Source organism: Pterocles gutturalis, unplaced genomic scaffold (assembly GCF_000699245.1).
Source record: "Pterocles gutturalis isolate BGI_N339 unplaced genomic scaffold, ASM69924v1 scaffold34274, whole genome shotgun sequence".
Taxonomy (NCBI): Eukaryota; Metazoa; Chordata; class Aves; order Pterocliformes; family Pteroclidae; genus Pterocles; species Pterocles gutturalis.
The window spans coordinates 1-15385 of NW_010131793.1; the positions used below are offsets into that span (position 1 = coordinate 1).

A 15385-nucleotide genomic window follows, 5' to 3' on the forward strand; every position below is an offset into this window, starting at 1 on the left:
CGGGGGAGGGCGGAAGGGAGCGGTGAAGGACGGGATGGGAGAAGTCGGGAGCTGTGAAATATCATGGTGCTGGGTTGCCAGAGGAGCTCAGTTTTGTGTGAGCTGTTAGCTTTAGCAAAAAAAAAAACCAAACCCAAAATCATACAGTAACTGTACGGTAAAGCTTAGCAGGACGTTAGTGCGGGGCTGCTCACATCCTCTGAAAGATGCAGGTCTTGAAAAACACATTTTTTGGGTCGAGGCTATAGGAGTTTTGCTTTGTAAGTGATTCTTGCCGTCATTTCACAGGCTACCAGGTGACTGGTGTCTTCATGAAGAACTGGGACCCTCTGGATGAACAAGGAGCTTGCTCCGTTGACAGGGATTGTGAAGATGCTTACCGGGTTTGCCAGAAGCTTGATATTCCCTTTCACCAGGTTTCCTATGTGAAGGAATACTGGAATGAAGTATTCAGGTAGAAACACATTTAAAACAGGTGGTCTTCCATTGTGTTAGTACAGTACCACGTTGGGAAAAGTGAGGATGAACAGATAATGTGCAAAGGCATTTATTGCAGTATTATCAGTACTAAGAGAAAGTACTGAAGCCTCTTAAACATGGGAGGAGGGGTTTTTTTGTCACTCATAGTTAAGGTCAGAATGTGCGTGGTTTAGTATGTTTGTTATTTTTGAAATTAATAGAGTAGCTTTCTCCCGAGTTGTTATGAGTGTGTAGTGATTGCATTGTTGCAGCTCATTTCTTCTTCCCACGTACTGACCCAGCCTTATTGCAGCTTGAGAAAAAAATATTTTATGGGGCACTGGTACTGTCTGTGTAATTTATGCAGTGCAGTTTATGTTAAGTTAATGTCTAGTGAATCCAGTTTACTCCAAAGTGATCATGACCTAGCCTTGCTTCTTTAAACTTGTAACAAATTTGAAACTGTTGTCTAAAGAGGGTGTTCAGATTTTCTGTGACTTTGTTCCACTTTAGGGAAACGAAAAGCTGAGAGTTTTTCTCAGGAGACAGGAGGAGAGGGGAAGTATATAATACATAATTTCTCTGTTACTTGCTCAGCATAAATACATAAAAGTTGTTCACTGATCATCATCCCCCTCTAAGTAGTGCTGTTGTTACCTTGTCTTAGAATAAACTGAGGAATAACCTATTTGTGCTACTTTTACATCATGTTGAAGTGACATCAGTTTGAGCACAAAACTTTTTTACAGTCAGTGGAGAAAACAGTCCTGTTCTGGGAAAGTTCACTCAATTTTTTCCAGTGTGAGAGAATGAATAAATGTTATAAAAAATCTTGGAGGTGGAAGGAGTCTGTAAATGACTATGAATCAAAAATTGTAGATCAGCTTTTCTTCCGCTTCTCCTCATTTGTTAGTACAGTGTTCCCAAACAATTTGTTGCAAGTGCCTTTGCTTGTTTCTGAATCTTTTTTTCTTTACTGTCATCACTGAGCTTGAATTTATGCCTCCTCTGGAGTCTCTCTTTAAAGGGTCGTTCATCAAAAACTACATTTTCTCAAGAGAACTATCCCAGGTCTTGTCTTCCCCATAGTCTGTGCAAAGTCCATTTTGCATTTTTACATCAGAGAGAGTCAGTAGTCATCCTTCATTGCCTTTTCTCTGGGTCTGTGCTTTACTGGAAGTCCTGAACTGATGTGAGCCTGGCTTTATGCTGAATTTTTTAAAATTTCCAGTGTACACTTGCAGTATGTACAGAGGAGTAGTGTGTTAGTGTGAGAGAGCAGTGCTGAGGCAGCTCTGGGTAGACCCAGGTGACTTAATTATTAGTATAAATTGTTGATTTCAGAACTGTTAAAAAGCAGTTGGAGAAAACAAAATATGTGTTACTTTATTTTCTGTTTTTGAAGGTAAAGTACAGGGTGATAAGGGAAAAGCAATTGATGCACTTTCAGATGGTGAAGAGAAAAACCTGGTACTGGGGTTGCTGGTGTTCCTTGAAATACGTCTTGATCTTTTTCTAGTTTTTGTCCTCAGTTCCTCTTGACTTGAGTGACTGCTGAGGAGAAGCAAAATAAGGCAGTGATCAGGCTTTTTGATATCTCAGAACATCACTGTATGCTAGTTTAAGTTCATTAGTAGTTATTTCAATATTTTAGAGTAAATGATGCTAAGCACTTTAATTATGCAACAGTGTAAAACTACAGTGTGATTTTGAGAAACTACTTGAATTTCTTGAAGGGAAGAAAAATACAGGAAAAAAAGTATAAAATTAAGCCCCATGACTGCTTCTGGTGGTATTATTGTAGATTAAATTTTTATCCCTTCAGCTGAAACACAGTAACTCTGGGTGTGTGCTCCACTACACTGTCACTTTGAAAAATAAACAGTGGTTCTTTAATTCTGAAATTAAGTATTTAGTAAGAGATAAGTAGGATGTGCTCAGTGAGTAGCCATGTCTTCTCTGAGGGATTATTAATTCAATAAAACACAGTTACAAGGTTGTGAGTGATCATTTGACCATGTCCTCAGTGCACTTTGGAGAAAATCTTCCAAACATTGGTTTTTAGAAGTTAAAATCTAACAGGTATTTTATTTCTTTCATAAAATATTTAGTATGACTGAGTCTCAACTTCTCATGTTTAAACAGATTGTCCAGTCTTGGATAGTATTATGTAGGTGTTAGTAATGTTTACTTACATTTGAATCTTTATTTTACAGTGACCTATTAAAAGAGTATGAATTGGGAAGGACTCCTAATCCTGATATTGTGTGTAACAAGCACATCAAATTCAACTACTTTCTTCATTATGCCATGGATAACCTTGGTAAGGTGTTTTCAAGTGTGTCAGTACACAGTGTGTGCTGTGGAAATACTTAAAGGATGCAAACTCTTGAAAAGGTGGGGAAAAACATGAATTCGTATGCATGCCTAATCCACATATCTCCTTGACAGTATTTCAATATTTGTGAAGTATTTGGTTTTAAGTTTGCTTTTACGTATAGAATCATAGAATGGTTTGGGTTGGAAGGGACCTTTGAAGGTCATCTGGTTCTAATCCCCCTGCCATGGGCAGGGTCATCTTCCACTAGATCAGGTTACTCCTGTGTAGGACCACATTAAATTCAGGGACATATATTGACCTGAGCATTAAATTTTGCATTCTTTGGTGGTCCTTAAAGGACAAAAGTGGAAGTTCTGGCATGCTAATGAAAAGTTTACAATATTTATGTAGTGGGAGTATGTTTATTGTCAGTGTAAGACTTCTGTGAGTTTTCTTCCTTCATTACTTTCTGCTTTTTTTTCTAGATGTTTATAATGCTGTTTTAAACTGTGAATTTCAATTTTGTGCCTTTGTGTTTTGTTTTTTTCTCTTGATAGGAGCAGATGCAATTGCTACGGGGCATTATGCTAGGACCTCACTAGAGGATGAGGAAGTGTTTCAACAGAAACATGTTAAAAGACCACAAAGGCTTTTCAGAAACCGTTTTGAAGTTAGAAATAGTAAGTGGTTTCTTCATTTCATATTTCATCCTGGATATAGAGAGAAGTTTAAATTATGTTTGGTGTCACTACAATCCAGCCTTTGTAGAAGGTTGCTTGGGCAAAACAGGGAATTTACATAGCTGAAAATTACCCTGACTAGTCAGATATTATAATTTTCTCTTTTGAAAGTTGTAATCCAGGTGCAGGGGTAAGAATAAGCATTTCAGGAATAATCAACATTCTGGAGGAGCTGTGATGTGGATTAGGGAGACAGGGCTGTCTTCTGTAGCCTGGAGAGTATTTCAATAAATCTTTATCTAGTATTTCTATGACTTACATAAAAAAGTCTTTATACATTTCTTCTATTTTAGGGAATCTCTTTTTCAGCTGTTCAGTTTATAGTATTGATAGACTTCATCATGGGAATATGCTTAAGTGGAATTTCAGAATTAAGGCTTTGAAACATTAAACTTAGTAACATACTTTTATACAGTAACTGGACTGTATATTATTTTATTGGAAAAAAAACCAGATTTTCATTCAACTATTCTGCCTTATTTCTCTGTTCCACTATAGAAGCCTGGTTTTCCCAAGCAGATCAAGGTTGTGCCTACACTGCAAATGAAAAGTGCAAGTGCAGCATGTGTAGAAGTTTTTAAGGCTGCAGTTCTCAGGTCAGCAGAGGTACTCATAGCAGCAGCAGCAGGTTTTGCTCTTTAATCATCTGCCTGTGGCTGCACATAATCAGAGGGTGATCTCTGTGCCACAGTGGTTCTGTTGTTATCAGTACCAGATCCAGCTTGATTAATACTGTTTTAGGTATGTCTCTGCATGGCACTATCACAGCTTGGATGGCAATGTGGAAATTTCCCAAATGTCTCTGCAGTGGGCTGTAGTGCAATAAAGTATCTCAGATAAAACTCTGATGTATAATGAGAAATGTTAGTGTACCCAAAGGGAAAGGAACTTGCGAACTACCACTATGCAAAGCTGCCACAGTGATGTTTCTGTGTTACAGCTTCCTGGCTTTTGTTTGTTTGTTCTGGACTTAAAGGGGTTTGTTTGCTTCTCTTTTTAAATTTAATTTCTGGAAAGCTGTAATACTTTATGTTCTAAACAGGCTTCCTGCCCTGTTATTGAGATTTTGTATTGTTAGTTGTGACTCAACTACTGACCTGTAGTTAGTGTTTGTTTGAGTCAAGAAACACATCAGTAGAGTTTATTAGCTCTTAAAAAGAGTGGACAGAACACGGCTGAAAAACTATACCAATTTTATTTCATCTGGGCAATCAGGAGACTTCATCTATTTTAAAGAAAAAAGTAAAACTCTCCTGAGTATTGGGAATAACTCTACTGATTGTTCAAATAATTGATTTATAGCAGTGTGATTTCAGGGTAAAACTGAATGGATTTTTTTAAAGAACAGTATACTCTAAGATATTTGAATGTTCATTCTCTCTTTCACATGAAATGTGAAAGTTGATCTTGTATTTCATACTGCTGATGTTCTTGCCAGTGACACGTGCAGTAGTGTAATAGATGAGGCAATGTAAGACTTCATAAGATTCTGTTGTACAAAATCAGAATCCTTTCTCACCACTAAAAAGATCTGAAAGTATCCAAACATTTTCAGTTAGATTTTGAAAAACCTGAAAAATGTTGTCTTTAACATATGTTTCGAAATAATAAAACTAAGTGTTGGTTGTCAGACAATATGCTAAAGGAAGTTGAACTGTTAGAGGGGGTTATGTTGAAATGCTTTGTCTTCTTCACTTTGCAGCTGTGAAACTCCTTCAAGGGGCTGACCTCTTTAAGGACCAGACCTTCTTTCTCAGTCAGATCTCGCAGGATGCTTTGAGGAAAACCATTTTCCCTTTAGGGGATTTAACAAAAAGCTTTGTAAAGAAGATAGCAGCGGAACATGGCCTTCATCATGTGCTAAAGAAAAAAGAGGCATGGTAACACTTAAACTCTTTTGATTTGTATTTCTCTCTAAAATGGACTTTCCTGAACTTCCTGAACTTTAATCTGTGACAACTCAGCTGTTTCCGAGCACTGTAATATAGTAGGTTGGGAAGCAGTTTTATAGCTGTCTGCTTGCTTAAAAATACTTTTATGAGCATGTGGCTAGTTGTGTATTTCAGCTTGCAGATAATTTGTCTACCATTGTATCTCAGAAGAACTAAGGTGAAGGTCAGTGTGGTAGGATGCTGTGAGCCTTAAGGAGAGCATTCTCCAGTGCAGCAGGTGAGAAGCCTTTCATCTTTATTTTCAGTAGCTTATAAAGGCTTCCTCACTGCAGTTGTTTTCAATATGGCTTTATAGAAATTGGATTATAATGTTTTCCACAGTTACTTTTTAAAATAAAAAAGTTCTGTTTTCCTGTCTGAGAAATAACACTTCATGGGTTGATCCTAAAAAACATGATGCAGGCAGCAATTGTATTGCTGATGCCGTCTTGTTTGCTTTTAATGTTTATATTCATCCGCCATAGATAATTGTTTGAAGAATTTAGGCAGTAACTGAAAGGAAAAGGAAAGCCTATTTGTTTATGGAAGTGTTTTTTTTTTTTCAAGAAATATACCATTACTGTATAATTTGTGTTAGTTTTGTACTTTAATCTGAAGGAGACTGCTGTTTTTGATATACATACAGTGTAGTCACCAAGATTAATGTATGTATTTATTGAAATGTGTTCTATTTCCTATTATTTCTCTTGTTTGCTTATGGCTCTCACTGATACTACATAGAATTAGTTTACACACCTTGGAGCAGATGTGGTGGCTTTGTTTATTGTATGAGGTGTCTAGCATAGTCTGGGATACATAGGGAAGAAAAATCAGTCCTGGGCAGGTTATTAATAGATGTCATTTCAAATGTTTGTGTTTATAGATTCAATACCGTGTTTTCTTTTCAGAGTATGGGAGTCTGTTTCATTGGTGAAAGAAACTTTGAAAATTTTCTTCTTGAGGTGAGCAATATTAAATTTATGACAATCTTTATGCTTGGTTCTGATTTTCAGTAGTAATTTGTAACACTGTCTATGGAAAAATCTCTGTCGGCTTGCGGCCCTCACTAAGCAGCGACGTCCCATTTCCTCTTGCAGTCCCAGGCCTACGTAGAAGCTTACACCAACAGCCTGTAGGCAGTATCTTGCCCCTCCACCAGCGAGCAGTCTGTCACTTTCTGTAGCAATGGGAGCGCGTGAAGTCGCACTCCTATACCTGCCAGGCTCTGACAAGTGATTGGGATGTGACAGAGACAGATGGTTGAATCCTGCTGTCCTCTGGTATAAGTGAGGATGGGGGAGTGAAGCCCAGAACTACTGCTAACAGGGACTGCCCTTCCTACTTTTCTCTCTAAAGCAGCATCAGGGAAGCGGCAGTAAGCTGCTTGGACAGAGTTTGCTTGTTGAAAAGCTGTTTTCCCCCTTCATGAGAATGTAGTGACGGAACCTGAAATATACTGTGAGGTTTTATGTGCGGTCTTGTGACTTAATCTCTTCCTATTTGGTAGTATTTAGAACCTCAACCAGGTAACTTTGTTTCCATTGAAGATAAGAAGGTGATGGGAACACACAAAGGTAATTGTTAACCCACCTTAATAACTGCTTTTAGATAAGTGGAACGATACTGCTTATATTCAGAGGGACAAATTTTGTGAAATTCTAAACTAGTCTACAGGTTTTTCCCAGTTTGATAACTCTAATAATAATGGAAAACTTGCTTTATACAATAGCAGAGCGTAGAGCCTTGAACTGCAACTGATTCTTGATTGTGTGTTCCATGTTGCGAGAAAGTAAATTGTAATTATTAGGGTTACTCTGTTGATACTAAGAGGTTGTTAATTTAATATTGACACACTGTTGTTCATGTAGTTTTTCCAAAATTATTGTGTTTCAGTTCCAGATTCTTTAGTATCTAAACTTTGCAGAAAAAATACACCATGCGCCTCAGCAGTGCACAGTAGGACATTACCAAATGTGAGCAGCTTACCTTTTCCTTTCCTTCTGTGTGTCCTTCCTTTGCTCTCTCTTCAGTTCTAGCTGCCAGAACTGAGTTCCTCTCCCAAGTAATGTATGGAATCAGGATGTTCTCCTAGTACATAAAAGTAGGGGAAACTGGTAAGACTGAGTGGTAGCAACACCACACATTGAAGCTCAAATAAAGAATTGTTTGTCTTTTGTAAACCCTGAGAACATCACAGTTGAAATGGATTAGTTTGAAATCATGTGCTTCAGGTACAGTTGAAAACTTCCAGGTAGATGTTAGTTTAGTTTGTAATTGGCACACTTCTCTAAGACAACTTGGTTCATTATTCTTTTTTTAGTGGTAAAATTTTGGGGAATTTTTTTTTTTTTTTTAAAGTAAAAGATTAAAGGTTGCTAGCAGCATTACATTTTTGTACTTCTTTAGGTTGGTTCCTCTACACGATAGGCCAGAGGGCTAGGCTAAGAGGCCTGAAGGATGCTTGGTTCGTTGTAGACAAAGATGTCAGCACTAGAGATGTTTTTGTGGTGAGTTAATTAACACCGGTACTGCAAATGACTAATGCAAGCATTCTGTGACTCCTGCTGTATAGAATGTGATTCTAACCTGGGCAGAATTCTTGGCTTTCCTTTTAGGGGAAACAAGAACCAACTAGTGCAGCATCAGCACATTTGAAACATCTTGTCCAAACTGGCTTTTCTTTAGTAGAAAGTTGGTTTAGATTTTGGCATAGAACTTTTCCAAACAAAGGGCAAGTACTGAAAAGAATTAGTCAATCTACTGAACTCCCATTTTCTACTCTAAAACACAAGGTTTTTATTGTAGCTATTATGACACGGTAGGTGAAATGTGTATTATCTTGGCTTACTATGTATTGCTACTTTATTTTTCTAGTGAAAGAAGTAGTAGCTGATAATACAGTTTTATCATTTTGAAAACTGAGGCAGGATATATGTAATTCTACAAATCATTGGTGTCTTAATGACTGATCATATGAGATGACTCAGTTACGCAACTTGCTAGTGTTGTTAATGTTTCTTGCTGTTGATCCACTTTTGATTCTTATTTGATATTAATGTGATTATAGTGAGGTGTTCTACTTGTTGACGTGCCTGGGGGGGGAAAATAATAATCAAAAGAGAGTTGAGAGGAAACAGGCAGGACCACTAAGAATTTATATTTTTTTTTAATGCCCTACAGTAAGGTTGTATGTGCAGTGCCTTTGTTGGGGAGGTGTTGAGTTGAGAAATTGGAGAAGAGGGAGGTAGCATTTTATTAAGGTGGGGTAAGGAGGGCAGTAGACATCTGAACTTGGCCTGAAGAAGGCAGGAAGATGATTGGAGAAAAAAGAATACAAGAAGTGACATGACTTTGAGATTTAGAAGACTGACAAATAATTCAGGCTTGCTTTAGCCTATTTTTTTGATTAAAGGCTTCCACCTGGAAGCTGATTAAATGCTAATAAATGCTTTCTTACTCATTTTGCCTTAGTTTTGATAGGGCTTGATGCTGCTTCTGTATTTCATGCTTTACTTCACAAATTACACGCTCTCTGGCAAAAACATCAGCGTTAAATAAACCTTATATTTTAAGGCACCATCAACAGATCATCCTGCTCTGTACAGAGATCTATTGCGGACAAACCGAGTGCACTGGATAGCAGAGGAACCTCCTGCAGAGCTCATTAGAGACAAAATGATGGAATGTCACTTCAGGTTTCGGCACCAGATGCCATTGGGTAATCAAACCTTGTTTTGTTTTTTTGTTTTGCTCAGTTTATGAAGCTGTGATAGTGTGTTCAGTGTAGTTTTGCAGAAATAGTTGCGGTGCTTTGGCTTGCCTTTCTGTTTCTGTAGTGTCTTTATAAAAAAAAAATCTGTGTAGTGGTGTCTTGACTTACATGTGTTTAACCTAGCGATAAGGGGTTTTCTTTTTTTAATGTGAACATAAGGATTAACTGGCAGGTGTTTGGCCATTTTCTTCTCTAGTGCCTTGTGTGCTGACTCTAAACCAAGATGGGAGTGTGTGGGTGACACTAGTGAAGCCAGCAAGAGCTATCACACCTGGGCAGGTAAGTTATTAGATGTTATTTTCTTTCAGTTTTTGTGTTTTGGCTTATGTCGCTACTAGAACAGAGTAGTGTTTTTATTAGCTGGAGCAAAATAGTTAATTTATTTGCATGTGAGAGCAGTTAGCTGTATGTTGACTATTCACCAGCTATATTTTGAAGGAAATTGTTTTTAGTTTTAAGTAGTCTGTTGTTATCCATATGGTCTGAGAAACTGGCTTGCAAGTTTTAGAAATACATTAAAACATCTCTGGTAATCAATTGCATATGCAGAAATGGAATCTTGTTTTCTTCAAGAAATAGATTTCAAAAGGCATTAGTTTGGTAACTGGCTGCTTAATATGGTTTAAATTTGTTTAGTGAGGATCTGTGTCCAGTGAATTCCGTTGTCCCAGAGCAGAGCTGAGAAGGGCTACTGTGTAGTGATGCCTTTTAACACTGCTAATACAAAGGTACCCCATCACGCTGTAAACCAGTGGTTCTCAAACATTTTCTGCATGCCTTCTTCTGCCATACATTCTACCCTCCCTCTCTGTCTCCAAAACTTGGGGCCCCATGGGACACATCAGGAGGCAAATTGTATGAGAGCTGTTTGTAACAGAGAGAGGGAGAGGGACGCGCTTAAGAGAGGTAATCTGAGCTGAGAAGATGAAGTTCATGATGGAATTTCCCCTAACATGCTTACGTTTACACTTATGTGAGCCAGCAGATCCTATGTGTTTTTTTCTTTTTTTTTTCTTTTTTTTTTTTTTGAGATTTGGTCAGAACAAATATGAATGAATACATTCACTGTCCAGCAGGTCTTGCACAGCCTGCACTTGCTCACCACGTCATCTGCAGCTGCTGAAAAGACTCTTCCTGTGTTTATCTCCTAGTTTGCCGTGTTCTACAAGGGTGACGAGTGCTTGGGGAGTGGGAAGATCCTAAGGATGGGCCCATCGGTGTACACCATGCAACAGGGCAGAAACCGAGAGGAGGGCCCAAAGAAGGAAGAGATTGACAAGATAGAACCAGCAACATAACATGTGGATTTGTTTATTGAAGGACTTTGGAGAAGTGCTGACTGAGAATAATAAAAATAATAATAAACATATTTTTTCTTGATCTGTATGTTCTAAAGGTTAGCTGACCATCAGCTGACCCGTGACTGTTAGGACTGAACAGGTTTGAAACTAAAGCCGGTTTGGTACCATTTTACTCGATTAGATGGTGAGACTTATGTTAGTACAGATCAAGGGATGTCTTAAAGTTGTTCTGCATATGATTCTACGATTAGTACTTAGACAAAGAATTTCAATATAAAAATCATGTCTGAAATAATAAATCTATCTTTTATGTGTGAAATATTTTTTTTCTTACTTGAAGATACCTGTCCCTGGGTAAAGTAAATTACATTTACAGTTTTGCAGTAAATATATGTTTGTGCTTTGAACCCTGGAAAAGGAATGAATGATATTTAAGTTCAGTATTTTCAATGAAATCCGAGCAACAGATACTTATTTTTCGTTTTACATAGTTTTATAAGAAATGCTTTAGATTCTTAAGCTGTATTAAATAGTGGTTTCAGATGTTATGTAATTCAGTATTACAAGACTAGGGGCTTAGAAACAGTCTTGATTGTTAATTTTTTTCACACAACTGACTTTTTAACTACTGAGGCAGAGGCTGTTTGGTTTGTCTCCTGGAGAAGAGAATGCACTGTTGTGCTTCAGAAAAATGCAAATTCGTATGCATTTCTTTATTATGTAGCTAACTTAATATAGACCCAATAATAATTGGATCTTGCCATGTGTCAAACCGGCGTGGTATTAGGAAGAGCTGAATACCCCTGTCCAAATTATCTACGATCATAATAAAACTTTATTACAGCGAGTCAAGAAAAATTAATTCCTGTCTTTCAGCATGGTAGTAGAAGGTAACGGTCCTGAAAGTACAGCTCTGCAGGAGAAGGACTTTCCAGATGGGTGTAGAATTTTGGGATTTGCATCCAAATTGGGTGGTAGGAAGGCTGTACCATGAATAGATCTTTTCAGTAGATCTGAAGGCTTGGATTACATGTACATCCTTTTCTGTTCTCTTAGTACGTTCTAAGAATTCCTTTTATTTCTTCTGGTAAGAAAAATAAAAGGTAGTCTCTCTTCTTCAAAGTGTGGAATAAAAGGGAGAGAAGACACCCTTCAGTGTCTGCCTACTAGTCTGGAAAAGTTAAACACACCGTTCAGGGAGCCCTATGGAAAAAACCCTAGACTGGTAAAATCTTATGTATTTATTTGACATTTCTCTGCTTGAGAGGGGAAAAAAGCCATCCTTTTTCACTGGTGCCAAAATCAATTCAATTTAGAAGTCTGTCTTCAGAGTGCCTATCCATGCCTAGATTAACTGCGAAGACTGTTCATGCTTCACATAACTCCTGATTTGTGTCTGGTTAGTTGTGTTACAGGTCCTGGTCATGACTTTTACATGGGTTTCCTAATGTTTTCCTTGTCTTTCCTGAAACTTTTGTCTTTGAAAAATGTCCAAGTAAGTTGTCCTGATCTGAGTTTTCCAGTAAATGTCTGAATTAAAATCTTCTCAAATGTTTTGTGTTACACTAGTGTGGGGTTTGTTATTACTTCATCTCACAACACTCCCAGGTGTGTTTGTTGTTTGACGCTGTTCTGATAGAGGTAGGTTGAACTGTGAGGATATGAAAAAGGATATAGCTATTTCTGTGTCTTCAAAATTCACTTTCTTTTAAAATTCACAGAATTGCAGAGCTTGGCAAGGACCTCTGGAGGTCATCTAGTCCAACTCCACTCCTTAAAGCAGAGGCAGCTAGAACAGGTTCCTCAGGGCTGTGTTGTCAGATTTTTAATATCTTCAAGAATGGAGACTCCCCGACCTGCATTGATAAGATCCCTCCTGAGCCTTCTTGAGGCTGAGCAGTCTCAGCTCTCTTAGCTTCTCCTTGTATGAGAGATGCTCCAATCCTCATCATCTCCTCCATACCTCTGTGAAGAAGTTACCAGTGCTCCAGAGATCGGGACTGCTTGTGCCTTTCAGTGTTGTCCCTCCAGCAGGTATCAGAGTGGTTTAAGTCTTCCATGAGGAGCAGGGCCTGCAAACGTGAGGCTTCTTCCAGTTGTCTTTCTTCCTGATCACACAGGCTGGGGCAGATACCCACAGCACTGTCACCCACACGGGTAACCCACATGTCCTCTGCTGTCCAGCCTGGGCAGGGCTCCCTGCTGTCCTGCTGCTACCTCTTACCCTGGGTGACTCCCCTGCCTCCCCTTCCCATCCTGTCCTTGCTGCAGAGCTGCACGCACAGTAGCACTCTGGCTGTGTGAGCTGTCCCACCATGTCTTTGTGATCCCAATGAGATCGACCCCGGCAGCTGCACACAGGACTCTATTTCCTCCTGGGTGCCCCCAGTGCCACGAGTGTAGCGTACGGGCACTTCAGAGGGGCATCTAGAGGCCCCTCCTGCCTGTTCTGTTGTTTTTGAGGTCTGTCCTGCCTGGATCACCCTTCTGCCTTAGCTTGCCAGCCTGGGCCACCTCTGGGTCTCCCTGTGACATCCTGGCTACAAGTGCCTGGTGAGCAGCAAATGTCCCCAGACCCCGGGTCGGGCCAGCAGCTGGAGCTTCTGTCCTCTGTGGCAGGGAGCGTCCCCCTGCTGTCACTACCTGTCCCTCCTTCGGTACAGGGGCAGGTTGGGGATCTCAAGGCTGCAGGGATGATCCAGTTAATCTCTCCCTCATCACCTCTGAGGGGGACCAGGCTGCTGGCCTCTTGCCACCGCCCCTGGTGACAGACCCTCCCCCAGCGCCCACCTCTGCCTGGCCTGGGGCTGCAGCCTCCCTCGCTCCAGGGCTTGATCTGAGCTGAAGTCGCTGTTACCATTTCCTCATTCTTCAAAAGAATGAGTTGCTGGGTAGATACTGTTGTGGTTGCCACCACCTGGAAATGAAAGTCAGAGCTTTAGAGCTGGCACATGACCGCAGAACCGGTGACACCCCAGCTGGTCATCCTGTTCAGCTGAAGGCTCTGTTTGACACGAGTGCCCAACCATCAACATTTCTCTTCTATGACAAGTCCTTGCCTCCTCACTTTTATGTTTCTACCAGCCAGTGTTCCCTTTCCTGTGTGCCTTCAGGGTTTAAATGTGTACATTCTTTGGGCTCTAAAATTCCCGGATTTAGCTATTGTATCACCACCTGTGACCCCTGGGCTTACTGAAGTGTCCCACGTTCCCAGAGCTGACAAAAAATGTCTGCTTCTGGGCCTGCCCAGCCCCGCTGAAACCCCGTCAGTCTGGGGACACTGAGGTACCAAAGGCTGCTTGGAGCTCAGGTTGAAGGAACCAAGATACATACAACTGGTTCCCACCATCCTGGTTTTAAACTTACTTGTTCTTAGTCTTTTGAACCTGCTCTGAAAAAGTTTTCTAGGAAAAAAAAAACTACCTGATGAATTTGAATAGGCTTCGCGAATTCTTGTGGAACAACAAAAAATCCCACAATAATTTTGACAAATTTTCTAATCTTTTGCAAGAAAATGTTCATCCTGCCCTACAGGCTTTGTAGTAACTTGTGGTTTTCTGGGTGTGAGCATTCAGTGGCGGGGGGGGGGGGGGGTGGTGGTGGTTTTCTGGGTGTGAGCATTCAGTGGCGGGTGGAGCTGCTGGTTCTGCTGTACAGCCTGGGGAAAGTGCTGCAGGCTACAGCACGGGGAGAAGCACCCAGCTCCGGGGAAGGCTCCTTCAAGCAAGGGAGTGTTTCCCTGCAGCCTGAATGCATTTCCTTAACCTTTGAAGAGAAAAGGACTTTTTTTTCTGTGTGTGTGTTTTTAATCTGTATTGGGTGGGGTCACCCAAATCCCATTCAGAGGATGGATTCTCCCAGTGCACTACCCCGGGAAGGCTCTGCTGCTGGATTGCTGGTGTGATGCTGGGCGCATCCCGAGGCCAGGTGATTCTGGGTGCTCCCTTGTCTAAGGCACAGGTGGTGCGGAGGTCATAAGTGCTTTTAACATCATTACTGTGAAGTTAGGAGCTCTGGCAGTGAGATCTGAGGTTTGCTGAGAGCTGCTGAGCCAGTGCCTCATTGGAGGGAAGTTTAGCCAGTGCTGCTTGTAGCGTAGCTGGCATGGGGCACAACGGGTGTCTGCTACAGCGCCTCTGGGCTCTTAGTATTTGCGTCGGCTCATAGGACTGAAAGAACCTTTCATCCTCCCGCTTCCAAAATTAAGTGTTCACGTGCTTTCTCTCTGTAGCTGCAAAGCACGGGGAATAAAGCTGACATGTTGTTTTTATGAAGCCTTTTTAAAAATTCTTTTTAGAATAGATTATCTTTTCAAGATACTTATAAGCGAAAAAAAATTTTTTGGATGCAACATTTAGGTTTGTTCGTATACATATTTCTATTCAGCCCCTGTGGACAAGGCTGAGCCCTCCTCAGGAGCTGGGAGGTGGCTGTGTGCACCCATGCACGCTGGCTCACCCCACAGGTAATGAGACGGGATCAGAGTGAAGATTCCCAGTGCAGCCTCCACTGCCTGGATTTCAGGGTCGTGCCATTTCAGATTTAAGGATAGAACTTCCCTCTCCACCTTTATCCCCAAAGCAGAATTTTCAAGTCTCTTTCTCTTTGTCCAAAAAACCCTTTTGGCTTGGAGACAGGAAGGTGCAGCAAGGGTCTCTGCTGTCCCTTCTTTACACGGGAAGGTGCTGGGTTCTGCAGCCAGGGATGGCAGAACAAGCTGTGGGGGGATCTCTGTGCCACCAAACGTCCTCTGAGTCAGGCCAGGGCGAGCAAGCAGCATCATCTGCTCTGGAGCAATGCCTTCTTCAAGCTGGATCCCCTTCAGAAGATGGAGCACATCATAGAATCATAGAATCATTAAG

At 40.6% G+C, this 15385-nt stretch overlaps 1 protein-coding gene across 1 annotated transcript; it reads left to right on the forward strand.

Moving 5' to 3' along the window:
• Positions 1-288: 288 nt before the first annotated feature.
• TRMU (tRNA 5-methylaminomethyl-2-thiouridylate methyltransferase) lies at positions 289-10581 on the forward strand (the record flags this gene model as incomplete). Its single annotated transcript, XM_010080718.1, has 10 exons — positions 289-454; positions 2676-2782; positions 3337-3459; positions 5222-5394; positions 6359-6412; positions 6958-7024; positions 7857-7957; positions 9024-9168; positions 9419-9501; positions 10374-10581. Coding segments are annotated over 10 exons (1166 nt in total), but the record flags the coding sequence as incomplete, so codon positions are not given.
• Positions 10582-15385: the final 4804 nt, after the last annotated feature.